Source organism: Ramularia collo-cygni (assembly GCF_900074925.1).
Source record: "Ramularia collo-cygni strain URUG2 genome assembly, contig: RCC_scaffold01, whole genome shotgun sequence".
Taxonomy (NCBI): Eukaryota; Fungi; Ascomycota; class Dothideomycetes; order Mycosphaerellales; family Mycosphaerellaceae; genus Ramularia; species Ramularia collo-cygni.
The window spans coordinates 653500-667624 of NW_019716255.1; the positions used below are offsets into that span (position 1 = coordinate 653500).

General features: G+C 53.7%; 6 protein-coding genes; 3 read left to right on the forward strand and 3 right to left on the reverse strand.

The window, feature by feature from the left end:
- Positions 1-243: 243 nt before the first annotated feature.
- Positions 244-1898, forward strand: RCC_00270 (related to Adenylyltransferase and sulfurtransferase uba4; the record flags this gene model as incomplete). XM_023765422.1 has 2 exons in its annotated part: positions 244-842; positions 908-1898. The coding sequence occupies 2 exons, from the start codon at positions 244-246 to the stop codon at positions 1896-1898; spliced, it is 1590 nt and encodes a 529-aa protein (XP_023621190.1).
- A 59-nt stretch (positions 1899-1957) lies between these two features.
- RCC_00271 (probable 5-oxoprolinase) lies at positions 1958-6064 on the reverse strand (the record flags this gene model as incomplete). The annotated part of the gene is made up of 1 exon (XM_023765423.1): positions 1958-6064. One exon carries the CDS (start codon positions 6062-6064, stop codon positions 1958-1960), a length of 4107 nt encoding a protein of 1368 aa, XP_023621191.1.
- Positions 6065-6538: 474 nt separating this feature from the next.
- RCC_00272 (related to diaminopropionate ammonia-lyase) lies at positions 6539-7750 on the forward strand (the record flags this gene model as incomplete). XM_023765424.1 has 2 exons in its annotated part: positions 6539-7174; positions 7229-7750. 2 exons carry the CDS (start codon positions 6539-6541, stop codon positions 7748-7750), a joined length of 1158 nt encoding a protein of 385 aa, XP_023621192.1.
- An 18-nt stretch (positions 7751-7768) lies between these two features.
- On the reverse strand, positions 7769-8176 carry RCC_00273 (uncharacterized protein; the record flags this gene model as incomplete). XM_023765425.1 has 2 exons in its annotated part: positions 7769-8067; positions 8122-8176. 2 exons carry the CDS (start codon positions 8174-8176, stop codon positions 7769-7771), a joined length of 354 nt encoding a protein of 117 aa, XP_023621193.1.
- An 863-nt stretch (positions 8177-9039) lies between these two features.
- Positions 9040-11745, reverse strand: RCC_00274 (related to MNR2-manganese resistance protein; the record flags this gene model as incomplete). XM_023765426.1 has 2 exons in its annotated part: positions 9040-9316; positions 9386-11745. The coding sequence occupies 2 exons, from the start codon at positions 11743-11745 to the stop codon at positions 9040-9042; spliced, it is 2637 nt and encodes an 878-aa protein (XP_023621194.1).
- A 1254-nt stretch (positions 11746-12999) lies between these two features.
- Positions 13000-13983, forward strand: RCC_00275 (related to cleavage stimulation factor 64K chain; the record flags this gene model as incomplete). The annotated part of the gene is made up of 1 exon (XM_023765427.1): positions 13000-13983. The coding sequence occupies one exon, from the start codon at positions 13000-13002 to the stop codon at positions 13981-13983; it is 984 nt and encodes a 327-aa protein (XP_023621195.1).
- Positions 13984-14125: the final 142 nt, after the last annotated feature.

A 14125-nucleotide genomic window follows, 5' to 3' on the forward strand; every position in this document is an offset into this window, starting at 1 on the left:
CAAATCTTACCACCCACAAGCTTCTCTCTTGCAACCTAACATACATACACGTGCATTTTCCCATTGAGATGACGGCGGTGGTAGACATGTCTACAGCAATAACGGAGGCCGCCTTTGCTTTCACATGCCAAGAATTTGATCCCCACTAGACCCCCACATTTTTAGTCAGCCATGACTGCGTGAATCCCTCCATGTAACGAAAAGTGAACCCACCACGACATCACATCTCTATCCACCGCCGATATGGCCTTCAACACAATGGAGGACCAAGTAATGATGCTGAGGAAGCAAATTGTAGCGACCGAGTCCCAGCTTCAGTCACTAAAATCGCAGCTATCCGAAGCCGAGACATTCATGGAGACCGCACGACGACACCGAGCAGCCAGCGAGCAATTGGAGCAAGCTTTCCAAGGCGGGATGCCTGCGGAATGGATCAGTGAGACGGCCGCTGCCTTGAGTCCATCTTTCTTTGCGGGCCTGGAGGATTCCGTGGCAATACGACAGGATCCGGGTCAGAGAGGGTTTGTCAATCCAGCTGAGCCTGTTGCGGATCCACGCTGGCCATTGAGCGGAGAGGAGTACAAGAGATATGGAAGGCAAATGATCATGTCGGAGATTGGGCTGCATGGTCAGCTACGATTGAAGAATGCAAGAGTCTTGATCGTGGGAGTAGGAGGACTGGGATGTCCCGCGGCCGCATATCTGGCTGGCGCAGGCGTAGGAACGCTGGGCTTGATGGATGGCGATGTAGTCGAGGTGTCGAATCTGCATCGTCAAGTCGCTCATGGCACTTCGAGGGATGGACTGAGTAAGGTGGAGAGCGCATATGCCTATCTTTCAGAGTATGTAGACCATCATATTCAATCCATCCAACGAAAACATGATCCCCATTCTGACTGCTTCTCAGTCTCAATCCCTTGGTCAAGTACAACCGCCACTCCACACATCTCTCTCCATCCATCGCCCTGGAAGTCTTCTCCAACTACGATCTCGTCCTAGACTGCACCGACCACCCGACCTCCCGCTACCTCATCTCCGATGCCTGCGTGCTAGCCGGCAAGACCCTCGTCTCAGCCTCCGCCCTCCGCACCGAAGGCCAACTCATAGTCCTCAACAACCCACCCCGACCAGCCGGCGACAAATCCGGCGGACCCTGCTACCGCTGCGTCTTCCCCCGACCACCACCCCCCGAAGCTGTGCTCTCCTGCGGCGAAGGCGGAATAATCGGCCCCGTAGTAGGCGTCATGGGCGTCCTCCAAGCCCTCGAAGCCATCAAAGTCCTAACCACCAAACCCCACCCTCCTCCCTCCGAGCTAGAAATTCTCATGGAAGAAGAACCTCTCCCACCTCCCAAACCCACCCTCCTGATGTTCTCAGCTTACAGCCATCCTCCCTTCCGCTCAGTCCGCATGCGAAATCGATACGCAACATGCTCTACTTGTTCAGCAACATCAACCATCTCAGCGAGTAATCTCACCGATGGATCTCTCGATTACGCGGCTTTTTGCGGCATCACACATCCCGTATCACTCCTCCCTCCCGAGAGGAGAGTTTCGGCACCGCAGTTCGCGAGATTACCTAGGGATGGGAGTAATGTGTTAATTGATGTGCGGGATGAAACGCAGTATGCCATGTGTGCTTTGCGAGGGTCTCTTAATGTGCCTTGGACGGGGAATTCGGAGAGTTGGGTGGAGAAGGCGTATCAAGCTGGGGCACTTCCTGCGCAGGAGGGAAGTGAGTTGTATGTGGTGTGTAGGTATGGGAATGATTCGCAGTTGGCTGTGAAAGCTATTGCGGATTTGGCGCATGATGGGCGGGGGAATATCATGGCCAAGGACATTGAGGGGGGTTTTAGAGCGTGGAAGCAGCTCGTTGATAGAGAGTGGCCGGAGTATTGAAGGGGATTGGGGTGATTAATCTACTCGTCTCATTCGTCATGTTGTAATCATATATCTATTCAAGCAGATGCTTCGGCCTCGGCCTGTCGACTCGCGACTGATCCACCCGTCCAATTCTTCCTTGGGTCATCCTTCTCCTTCTTCGCAGATTCCTTTCCAACAGGACCCCATCCCCCTCCACCAGGCGTCTCCACAATAATACGCTCGCCAGCTTGCATGGCAGCCGTGTTCTTCGCTCCTAGAGAAACATACCGCCACTCCTGCTCCTCGTCCTTCTTCTCCCCATTACCCTCCTTCTCATTCGGCCCAGTTTCCTCACTCCCTTCCACCTTCTGCACTTTTCTAACCCATATATTCCTCCCGCACTGCGCATCCTCCCCACCTTCCAACCCATAAGGTCTATAAACCCTCCTCTCACTCAATATACTAACCTGCACCGCCCGCCGGAACTCAATATCCCTCACAACACCATCCCCACCTTTATGTTGCCCTTTTCCATGACTCCCCTCCCTCAACGAAAACTCCCTCAACAAGACCRGATACCTCCTCTCAAACACCTCCGCGTCCGTAATCCTCGTGTTCGTCATATGCGTATGCACACCATTCGTCCCATCCCACGTAGGCCCTGCACCACTCCCGCCAGCAATCGTCTCATAATATCCAAACCCCTTTACAACTTTCTCCCCCGTGACATTTCCTCCAAACCCAAATGTCAAATTGTTCGTGTCTCCCTGACTCGCGGCACAAGCCTGGAAAGCCTTGAGCACGACATCCGTCACGCGCTGGGAGGTGAGGACATTCCCTCCCACAACCGCGGCGCCTCCAGAAGGCGAGAGGAAAGATTTCGGAGGGATTATGACGGTGACTGGTTTCAAGCAACCTTGATTGAGGGGAATGTCTTCGCTGATGAGACAGCGGAGGCAGTAGATGATGGCGGAGTATGTCACTGCCTCTGGAGCATTCCAATTGGCATACACTTCAGGACCAGTGCCGGTGAAGTCAAAGACTGCTTCYCCCTTTTCGGCATCGATTGTGATTTTCAACTTGATGGGAGAGCCATCGTCCATGTAGTCGGTTGCGCTGAGATCTTGGCCTGAGAAGCGGGAGCTGACGCTCTTCAGCAGGTTGCGGACGCTGAGCTCGGCGTTGTCTTGAATGTTGTGCATGTAGAATTGTACCACATCCTCACCGTAGTCTTCGATGAGGGTTGAGATGAGGTTGATGCCTTTTTGGTTGGCGGCGATTTGTGCTTTCAGGTCGTTGAGGTTGTCGGCGAGACATCTTGTTCCGCTGCAGCCAGGATGTTTTGCCGGCTCGTCTTGGAGGAGTTCGATTATGCGTTCCTCATTGAAGTGGCCTTCAGAGACGAGCTTTTCCGACTTGATAGCAGCTCCTTCTTGGAACAGCTCCTTTGAATGCGGTGGCATAGAGCCAGGAAGGATTCCACCAATGTCTGCGTGATGGGCTCGCGACGCAACGTAGAAGACAATCTGGTCTCCTGAGAACGCCGGGGTGATGACAGTGATATCCGGCAGATGAGTGCCGCCAAACATGGGATGATTGGAGACAAGAACATCTCCCTTCTTGAGCTTGCCACGCCAGATTTCGGCCTGCTTTCTCACACAAGTGGACATGCTGCCCAGATGAACGGGGAGGTGAGGAGCGTTGGCTACAAGGCCACCATCAGCATCAAACAGCGCGCAGGAGTAATCAAGTCGCTCTTTGACATTCGTCGAAACACTGGTCTTCTGGAGAGCGCGTCCCATCTGCTCTGCAATGGCCATGAAGCGATGAGCAAAGATGGAAAGCATGATTGGATCGACCTCCTTGGTGGTGACCTTCTTATCTTGGCTGTTGGTCTCGCCAATGTTGATGACCACGTGAGTGTTGATCACCAAAGCGGAAGCTTCTGGAGTGACGACGATGGTCTGCGTGCCATCTGCGATGATAGCCGGACCTCTAACACGGTCGCCCACGTCGAGATCTTCCAGTTTGTAGACTGAAGTTTCCTGTCGACCGCCTTCAAAGTATACGGATTGTTTGCCGTGCACTTTGTCCTCTTTGCCARTGTCTTTGGGCGTGATCTCCTTGAGTTGCTGATCGACCGTCTTCTCCAATCCTTCAAAAGTCTTGCCAATGCCACGAGCACGAACATCGTCAATGATGATGTCGCGGTCTGGAAGGGTGAAGCCAAATTCTTGCTCGTGGTTCTTGATAAACGCCTTGCCAAAAGCCCAATCGTCGCCGCCATACTCCTCCATTTCCTCCTGAGATGGCCTCACAATCATCAATGCAGACTCAGTTCCACGGTATCGCATGTTGAGATACTCTTCAAAGTGAATCTCACCATCGCTGAAGCCCTGATCCTTCAGTACCGTGGTTGACTTCTTCTTGAGCTCCTCCATTTTCCCTTGCAGGTACTTTCGCACTTCTGGGTCAGTATCTGACCAAATCTTCGACTCGGGCTCTTGCCTCTCATCCACAACATCTGCAAGTGCCATGCCATATGCCGAGAGGACCGAAGAGTATCGATGGATAAGAATCTGACTAATACCCAGTGCCTGTGCGATGGCAACCGCATGCTGACCACCTGCTCCACCGAATGTTGCCAGCCGATGCTTGCTCGTATCATGACCTCTCGCTTCTGTCAATGATCGAATTGGTCTCGTCATGGTCTCATTGGCAATCTTGATGAAGCCATACGCGACCTCATCTGCGGTCATCTGCTTTTCCTTGCCAGATTCAGCTTCCTCTTTGTTGATTTGCTCAGTGAGTTCTTTGAAAAGCTTCTCGCTGGCTTTCTCATCGAGGCCTTCATCTTCATTCTTGCCAAAAATCTTAGGGAAGAACTCGGGCAGTAATCGGCCGAGGAACAAGTTGGCATCCGTGATTGTCAGAGGACCATCCTTACGGTAGCATGCAGGACCTGGATGAGCGCTTGCACTCTCAGGACCGACAACGAATAGACCATTGCGGAAGAAGAGTCGGGAGCCACCGCCTGCAGCGACTGTGTTGATATCCAGCTGGGGGCTTTGGATTGTAACACCAGCTGTTGTCGTCTCAAATACGTGGTCATATCGTCCGCTTCCATATCGGCTGACATCTGTGCTGGTTCCTCCCATATCGAATCCAATGACCGGTGTTTTAGTTTCAGGGTCGTAGCTCGTGAGTGCGTATCCAACGACGCCACCAGCGGGACCAGACAGTATGGCTTTCAGCCCGCTGAAGCCATCGACATCCACAAGTCCTCCATCACTTTGCATGAACTCGCATCTGGCACCCTTTGCACCCGACTCCTTCTTGACGCTCTCACTTCCTAGGCCGCCCTCGAAGCCCTTTTGGAAGCCATCAATGTACTTTCGAATAGCAGGTGTCAGGTATGCATCCGCACAAGCAGAAGTCGCCCTAGGAACGAGCTTGATCATAGGCATGAGCTCATGGCTCAGACTGACATGCTCGAAACCAATTTCTCGTGCAATTCTACCCACCGCCGCTTCGTGGTGGGGATATGTGTATCCATGCATCAGACATACTGCGATGCTCTTCAATCCTGAATCAAACACCTCTTGCAACTGTTTCCGAATCTTGCTCTCATCAGGACGTTGCAAGACCCTCACAGCCTCTCCGCTCAACCCTTTGACAAGCTCAGCACCCTCTGCTGCTTCCGAGATAGTCGGCGCATCCGTAGTTGTACGTTCTGGATCTTCTGCGTAGTCCTCCAATGTGACTCGCTCTTCAATCTCCACCACTCTCTTGTACAACACCTCTGGCTTCCGAATTGCTAAATCGAAGATATTCGGCCTGCTCTGATTCCCAATCTCTAGACAATCCTTGAACCCTTTTGTCACCACCATGGCGATATCCTCGCCTTTCCTCTCCAACAACGCGTTCGTGGCGACTGTGGTTCCCATTCGTATACTCTCAATCTGGCTAGTATCCAGAGGTTGTCCGCGCGGGATTTCTTTCCCGCTGAATTTCGAGAGTAATCTACGGATTCCCTCGAGCGGCGCATCGTCGTAGTTTTCGGGGTCGACGGAGAGGAGCTTGATCACGACGTCGTCTTCCATTTTGCCTGAGCCCGGGTTGCCTACGCAGTCGGTGAATGTGCCACCGCGATCAATGGCTATGCGAATCCCGCGGGAGGAGGCCTCTTTTGGGGACGCCATGATGGGCTGCTGAAAGAGACTTTCTCTTTTTGTGAATGTGTAGACCAAAAGAGAGGATACGGTATGGAAGAGGTGTGGCGGTGGTGGGGATGTATTGATCGGCTAAGATCGCGGTGAGCTTACTTTTATATCATCAATCATCGACTATCAAAGGAAACACGAGACTATGTAGTCTTTGACATGCCCCGCCGCTTGGCCGCTGATGCTGCTGCTGCTGATAGACGGGCAACAAAGTGATTTGGCATCGAGCGTGTCTCGGCGAGTCTGCTCGGCGACCGAGTGAACTGGCCGAATCTCCACACCCCGCTCCACTTCACCTTGATGCTGCAGCTGCAGCAGTGTCATCATCCTTGTGCATACTGTACCGACAGTAGGCATTTGGTAGGGCGTAGTGCGCGAAGCTCCCATCTCAACGAAAGCGAAGGAAGTAGTCCTCATTCCCCAAAGAGTCAGATCTCTCCTATCCTCCACACTATGGCCACCTATCAAGTCCGACATCTCGCCTCTAAGCAAGATCACACCCGCCTATGGATCCTCCTGAACCCCCACAAAACATCCTCTCCAAGTGATCGACTCCCCATTATAAACCCTGAAATCGAAGCCTTCCACAAAAGACTCCCCTCCTATAACTCCACTCCCCTCCACAATCTCCCAACCATAGCCTCAGAACTAGGCATCGCGTCCCTCCTCCTCAAAGATGAATCCACGCGCTTCGGCCTCCCAGCCTTCAAAATCTTAGGGGCAAGCTGGGCAATTCATAAATCTGTCTGCCAGCGCTTCTCCCTTCCCGTCGACTCCTCACTAGAAAATGTCCGCGTCGCTCTGAGAAAGGATGACATTCGACTCGTGACGTGCTCCGAGGGGAACTGGGGAAGGGCCGTAGCGAGAATGGGAAAGATTTTGGGAGTTGAGGTTCGCGTTTATGTTCCTGGTTTCATGAGTGTTTTCACCCAGAATTTGTTACGTGGTGAGGGCGCGGRGATTGTWGTTTTGGAGCGAGGAAGTTATGATGATGCTATTGCTGCGACGCGACATGAAGCGGAGAGGGATGTTGAGCGGGCGTTGATGGTTATGGATACTAGTTGGGAGGGATATGAGGAGATTCCAAAGGTGAGATATGTCATGTGTCTGCCCGTGCTGTTGGATGTACTGACGGGGGTCTAGTGGGTGACTGAGGGATATGGAACCATGTTGACGGAGACGGACCGGCAAGCTGCTGAGTATGGTGTTAAACCCAACACATTCATTGTTTCGGTCGGTGTAGGTTCTTGGGCACATTCGGTCGCGGCACATTACCAGGCTGAAGGTAATCGTGTTATTGCCGTGGAGCCCACTGTCGCTGCTTCGCTGAAGGAGTCGCTGCATTGTGGTGCTCCAACACCGATTGAGACGGGCGAGACAATTATGGCGGGTATGTGTTGCGGCACGACCTCTGTCGTGGCCTGGCCAATACTCCGCGATACGCTCCACGCTGCTGTGACGGTCTCTGATGCTGAGTCTCATCAAAGTGTCCTTGATCTACGAGCTTTGAACGTGGATGCTGGACCTTGCGGCGCCGCCACGCTGGCAGCACTACGAAAGTATGTCGCAGACGTGACAGAGGATGAAAGAAAGAACATGTCAGTCGTGCTATTCAGCACTGAAGGTGGTGGRGAGTACGATGTGCCTTGTGCAGTAAGTACATAGGGAGTTTTCCAWCAACTCTCACTGTCCAAAAGCCCACTTCCACGCCTGTGAAATCCTCTCACAAACCGCCACAATCTTCGCTCTTATAGCGAGAATGATGACCACCGCGAAGAACAACATCAAGTACGTCTCCAACGACCATATCTTGCTCTCCCGCTCTCGCTTTTCCTCTCTCAGCCTCTCCACCTCTGCCGCACGCTTGCTGGCCTCTGCCCTCTCCTTTCTCCGTTGAACGACGATGTCCATAGCGGCTTCAATGTTGGCGGCAAGCATTTTCTCCGCGGCGAGAGCCTTCTCCTGTTTCTTCTCAAGCTCTTCTGTCGCGTATTAGTAGCTAATCTCTTCTCGTTGAGTGGTCGTGAGGTACATACCAGCCGCCCTCGCACGCTCCACATCCCTCTTMCAGCTCTCGATTCTGCGCTGCATCTTGTCGTGTTTTTGTTGTTGTTGTGTATAGAGTATGTCTCCAAATTCTGGAGATGTCTTCTGAAGTAAATGTTTCCCACAGGCGAGAACAAAAGTGCGGGTTTACAATGCACGGTCTCTCCGAGTTCATTCACATGCAATTTGCTTGGCGAAGCAGGGAGCGGACAGCGATCGTCCACGACGACTTCCCTGAATCACATAGCTTCTCGTCGATATCGAACAAATCGAACACTGTTCTCATCTCCAGGCTTCGCCATGTTCATGTGTTAAAGGAGATTGTCCTGCCGTTGTTGGAATGATTGATGTGTATGCCACGCTTGGTGAAGGGGTGATAATGGTGTAAAAGTGCAATTTGTGTCTGCATGGGGTGTATGAGTGTAGAGGAGGGAGTGGAATGGGAAGGGAAAAGGATGAAGAGGCCAACGACGAGYAGTTCTTATCTGGTTTAGATGTTTGTCACATGTAGATGGAATCGATGAGGAGAGTCTCGACCAGGCTGCATCAATTCTGCGAAGTCCTCGTGAAGATCATTCTTTGAGAATAGATCCGCCTAGTAATCTCCGGAGAAGCGGACAATGGTCAAGCATGCGTTTCCTTCTCCTTCATTCTGTGATCGTAGACTCGCGCTCGAAGCGCGTCGAACGTTCTGTGTTCCATCAGAACCAGGTTTTCAATCTTTTGTACAGATGCCCCCTTTCCGACCCAGAATGCATAMCCCAAAATTAATTCGAAAGCGACAGCTGTCTTGGCTCGTCGCCCACATGTATAGACTTCCCCCAAGTCTCACTCTATAAGTAGGTGTCATTCATCGTCCTTGTGATCTCCTGCGAACGTTGTCTCCTCTGCTTCTGCTCTTCCTGCCCTCAAACAATGCCATAAACCTTCTTCGCCACCACATAACACACGATAGCAAACATGCCGAGTCCAGCGGTAATACAAAAGAACCACGTCAAATCTCCCTCGATGTCCTGTCCAGGAACCCACACGTTCATACCCCACATTCCCGTAATAATGTTCATCGGCAACACAATCGTTCCCAATACTGTCAATTTCCCGAGGACATCAGCGTTCTGTTCCGCTCGCTCGTTCATTCGGATGTTGATCTGTGCAACGTAGTTGCCATGGGCTCGCGACAATAACCTGAAGATCTCAGAGTCAGTATATCGGTATCGTCGTACAAGTTGCTCGGCTTGGCTAGCGAGAACTTACGATTCGTAATGCGCCAGGTTACCCGTCATGGTGACAATATGATCCTGGATATCACCCAAGTACAACCCAATCTCACTCCTCGGCGCAACCTCCCAATGCTCATTACATCTCTTGGCGAATCCTTTGATGACATCTGCCTTGTTGCCCAAGAGTCTATACAGTCCCATGACTTTCTTGCGGCTCTCGCCGACTCGCCTCAGCAAATCGCCTCCGCTCTCCGCAGGCTTTTCCTCGTCATCCTTTCTGACCACAGAGCTGGACCGCTCCGTCTTCTTGGTTCCAAGACGAGAGTCTTTGATCTGCTTCGGGACGGGCTTTTGTTTTACTCCTGTTTGATCTGCAGCGTCGGCGGCAGTGGTGTGCATGTAAAGGATATCTTCGTCGATGATGTCGACTTCTTGCTCAATCTCCGAAACCAATGGACCGTAAACATCAGTGATGTCGTCGATGATGGCGTAACTGACCCAGTCGGCGGTGGGAGACATGTAATCGTTCAATTGACGGATTCGCCTTCGCACATTCGCGGGATGGGGTGACATTGAGTGATGGAATGAGATGACTCCGTCCCGGAACACAATCACGTACATGTTGATGGGCTCCATGTAATCTTCGGAGTCCTTGTCCTGTTCGAAGGTTCGGTAGTTGACAAAGTAGTAGGATTGGAAGAGCTCGACCTTCTCGCGGGGTTCATCCATGAGGATGTCTTCAGCGGTCAATTGATGGATTCCAAACGCCTTCGACAAAACCTTCATTTCGGTCTCTGTCGGTTTCAGGACATCAAGCCAGAATGTTGGACGAGATTGCTTCTGTTGATGTGACGTTTGCTTTGGAGTGTCTCGTCCAGAAACAGGAGCTGATTCGTTCTTGGTGGTCCCTGCAATGGAGCCGGCACGGATTGAAGGGGGAATGTCGCCGTTGGTGGACATGACCTCTGCATTGTTGGCCCTGCTGTCGCTGGAGGCACGATGATGGGCTTGGATGGAAGGCCGCATGATGGAGTTTTCTTCGGGAGTGTCCTCGTCGTCACTATCATCACTCAGCYCGACTGGATCGGGGAGGAAGAGCTCCTTGAAGGTCATGTCGTCCTGCAGGTCTGCAATGGTTCTGGCGTGAATGGTACCGTCCAGAGTTTCATTGAAGTAAGTAAAGCGGAAGGGCTCGTCCTCCACTCCTCGATGCCAGACGGTCTTTGCAGGGCGTAGACGACCGCCAACCATGACGGGCTCGGAGATTTTCTTTGCGCGGAGGAAGTCCTGGTGGGTGCGTTCCTCTTTTTCTTCGCGCGACCATTCCTCCAGCACCTCCAGGTCCGGCCAAGCTCGCCTCCGTGTCCTATGACGACGCGAGGAGGAGTGGTGGGCTTCGTCGTGATGAGCTTCATCCTCTCCCTCACACGCCTCGGAGTCCCCATCTGCCGGAAAGCAGACATCCCTCTCGGCCAGCTCCGCCACCGTAGGTCTCCTACGACTCGCTCGCCTTGAGCTGGTCGAGTCGTCGTCGATGCTGATGAGCGTGTCTCGTCCTCGCTCTGAGCCCATTGAGCCGAGTCCCGCCATGAATGGATCCTCCACTGCTCCCACCATCGGCGAACCTGGCATAGACGGAGGATTGTTCACATCGCGCGTCTCCTCCGCTGGAGCATTCCGTGCGTGCGTGAGCATCTCCAGTCCTCGAGGACGGGAGCTGGCTTGGGAGGATTTCGACGCCTTGCGCATATGCCCACCCCGGCTACCATAGGCAGACGCGCTGTTGCGTCGCGAGTCTCCTGGGCGCAGAGTACGCGTTGACCTACTCAACAGAGGCGTCTGATCGTTTGGATCGCCGTCCTCCTCGTCCTCGCTAATCGCCACCGCTGTTCCTTGCCCCCGGTGTCTAGCCGAGGACCTGGTGACACCTACGCCGGCACCAGATGTTGAGGCATCAGAAGAGCGATGTGGATTTGGAGTACTGCCATGTCGTGCGGAGAATGGCAGAGCGACCCGTGCAAATCCGGACTTGAGCGTCTCCCGTCTGGATCTCGCGGATCCATGATCGCGATGATCCAACAATGCCTCACTCTCCAGACTGGTGTTGCTTCGGTTGTCGGACAGGCGATAGAAGGATGCCTGCTGACTCGCCGACGTTCGCTGCATATCCAACAGACTCGGCCGCTCGCCCGCCGCCTCCTCCTCGGTTGGCGCGTCCGACGGGGCCGCAAAGCTCTGGCGACGATTGCGCCGCTTTTTGCCCGCCCTGTGCTTCTTCTTCTTCTTGAGGGGGATGTCGGTGTCGACGGGTGGGCCGTTCGCAGCGGATCCCGGTTTGGCCATCGAGTCCGGCCCTGAGATCCGAGCGAGGGCGTCTCGCGAGCTGGAGGCCATTGTGAGGGATTTCTAATGCAGAGCTTGTCGTAGAACTAAGGTATTGCTCCACCGGACAGCATACATGGAATTATCGATGTTTGGGTGCGGGCGACATGGAAGAACGAGCGACGAGGAAGTAGAGGAGGGAGCGGGAAGTGGCAGATTGGAGACAGAGATAAAGTAGGTAAAGTCGGCTTTCTGCAGTGGATCCCGCGCGCTGGCTGCTGGGGAACTCTGCTGTGGCTTGTCACTTTCGTCGCGATTACATCACATTCAATCGCCGGCCAACAACTTTCATCCTCAAGATGTTGCATTCATGATTGATGCCTGGTTCGATCTGGCGGTCAATCGCGTGGCMAGATCATCATGACCTGGTCAAAGTTTCCATCGCCCGGTTGAGCGCAATACACATAAAGTAGCTCCGTCTTTGCTGTCCGGGTGCCAATCGAATGCGGAAACTGAGCACACGATCAAAATCTCACCCAAAACCTGGTTCGCAAGCCACACGGATTCCCGGCAACGCGGTCWCTCACACATGATAGGTGGCTTGGCCTCAGGGCGTCGTTTGGTCTGCCGTAGAGGTTGCAAAAGCTGCCGTTGTCTTTCTTCACCATGTTATCCTCGAGTATACCCTATCACAAGCTAGAATAAATTCGGAAGTGGGAAGCACCTGCACTTGACGCTGGGAGCAATAAATCAATGAGCTCAAAGGACTTCGCTCAATATAACCGTGGGCGTTGGGGATTGAAGCGGACAGGATACCCTCCCTCACTTCTGCATTCATTCCACTGCCGTCTGCTGCGACGTCGACCTTTCTGATGTGTCCGTAGCAGTGCATCGTAAGGTAGAAAGCGCCCCTTCCAGACAGGGCACGTTTGGTTTGGTGGCCACCTGCATGCTGTGACCTTTAAACTGCGGACGCAGTTCCATGCCTTGGTCGGAATCAATACGCCTCCCTGATTTTCCTTCCCCTTTCATGTGTAAAGTACCTTTGATTAGTGATGGAGAATGTGAGATTCTCGTTGCCTTGAGGCCTTGGGATGAATAGGGCCAAGCGCGGCGGACCGGACCTGCCTCCGCAAACTAGTGGCTCCTGCGTCAAAGCTAGGTAACATCCAATGGAAGCTTCTCAACTTTCACCTCCAAACATCAACACCACCAACATCATTTCCACCGCCCGCTCACATCGCGCCGGTCATTCAATTCACCCTCAATCGCACATCACCTCACTGGACACACTCTCTCCACTACTCCCCCCTCACACCGCCCAACATGGCGCAGCGCGAAAAGGGCGGCCGCGTCGTGTTCATCGGCAACATTCCATATGGAGTCAGCGAGGAGCAGATCATGGACATCTTCGGGCGCACCGGTCAAGTCGTGGGATTCCGCCTGGTGTATGACAAGGAGACGGGTCAGCCCAAGGGGTTTGGCTTCCTCGAGTACAGCGACACCGACTCGGCCGCGTCCGCCGTTCGCAACCTGAACGATCACGAGATTCAAGGACGGACTTTGCGCGTCGATTACAGCAACGACAACCGCGGCACGAGCAATCAAAACCAGAATCAGCCGGGAGAGAGCAATCGGGTACCACTGCCGCCTTCCCACTTCATGAACGCAGGGCCCCCGCCGCCCGTGTCCGCCCTGCCTCCGCTCCCGCCAGGCGCCGAGCTACCACCTGGCGTAACTGCCGTCGATGCTATCAGCCGTACATTGCAAGCGATGCCCACGCCGCAACTGCTCGACTTCATCAGTCAGCTCAAGGGTCTGACAGCCACCAACCCCGCACAGGCCAATGCCCTGCTCCAGTCCGCACCTCAGCTGGGATACGCCGTCTTCCAGGCTATGCTGCTCCTCGGTCTGGTCGACCCAAACATTGTTGGCCAGTTGATTGAGAGCTTGCCTCCGCMCGCGCAAGCCCCTCCACCACAAGCACCACCACAGCAGCCACCCTTGCAGCAATACCCGCAGCCACCAATGGGCTACCCTCCACAGCAATACCAACCACCTCCACAGCAGTATGCCCCGTATGCCCAGCCGCCCCCACAGCAACAGTACGCGCAGACAACTCCCGTGCAGCAGAACCCATACCAGGCACCACCTCAGCAGCAAGCACCACCACCTGCCGTGGATCCCGGCGAGGCCGCACGCCTGCGCGCACAGGTCATGGCGCTCACTCAAGATCAGATCAATGGTCTTCCCGCCGAGGCTCGTCAGCAGATCATGAACTTGCGTCAGTCCTACGGTTTGCAGGGTTAGATGGCTTCATTCATCAAGGCTTAGACGGCCACGAGTATCGGATTCTTCAAAGTATTTCTGCAGTGTTGGCTAGCCAGCCGACTTCAGCCCTATCCAAAATCTCACGCGGCGGGAATCATGGCGCTCTATCCTCAGCAAGCTT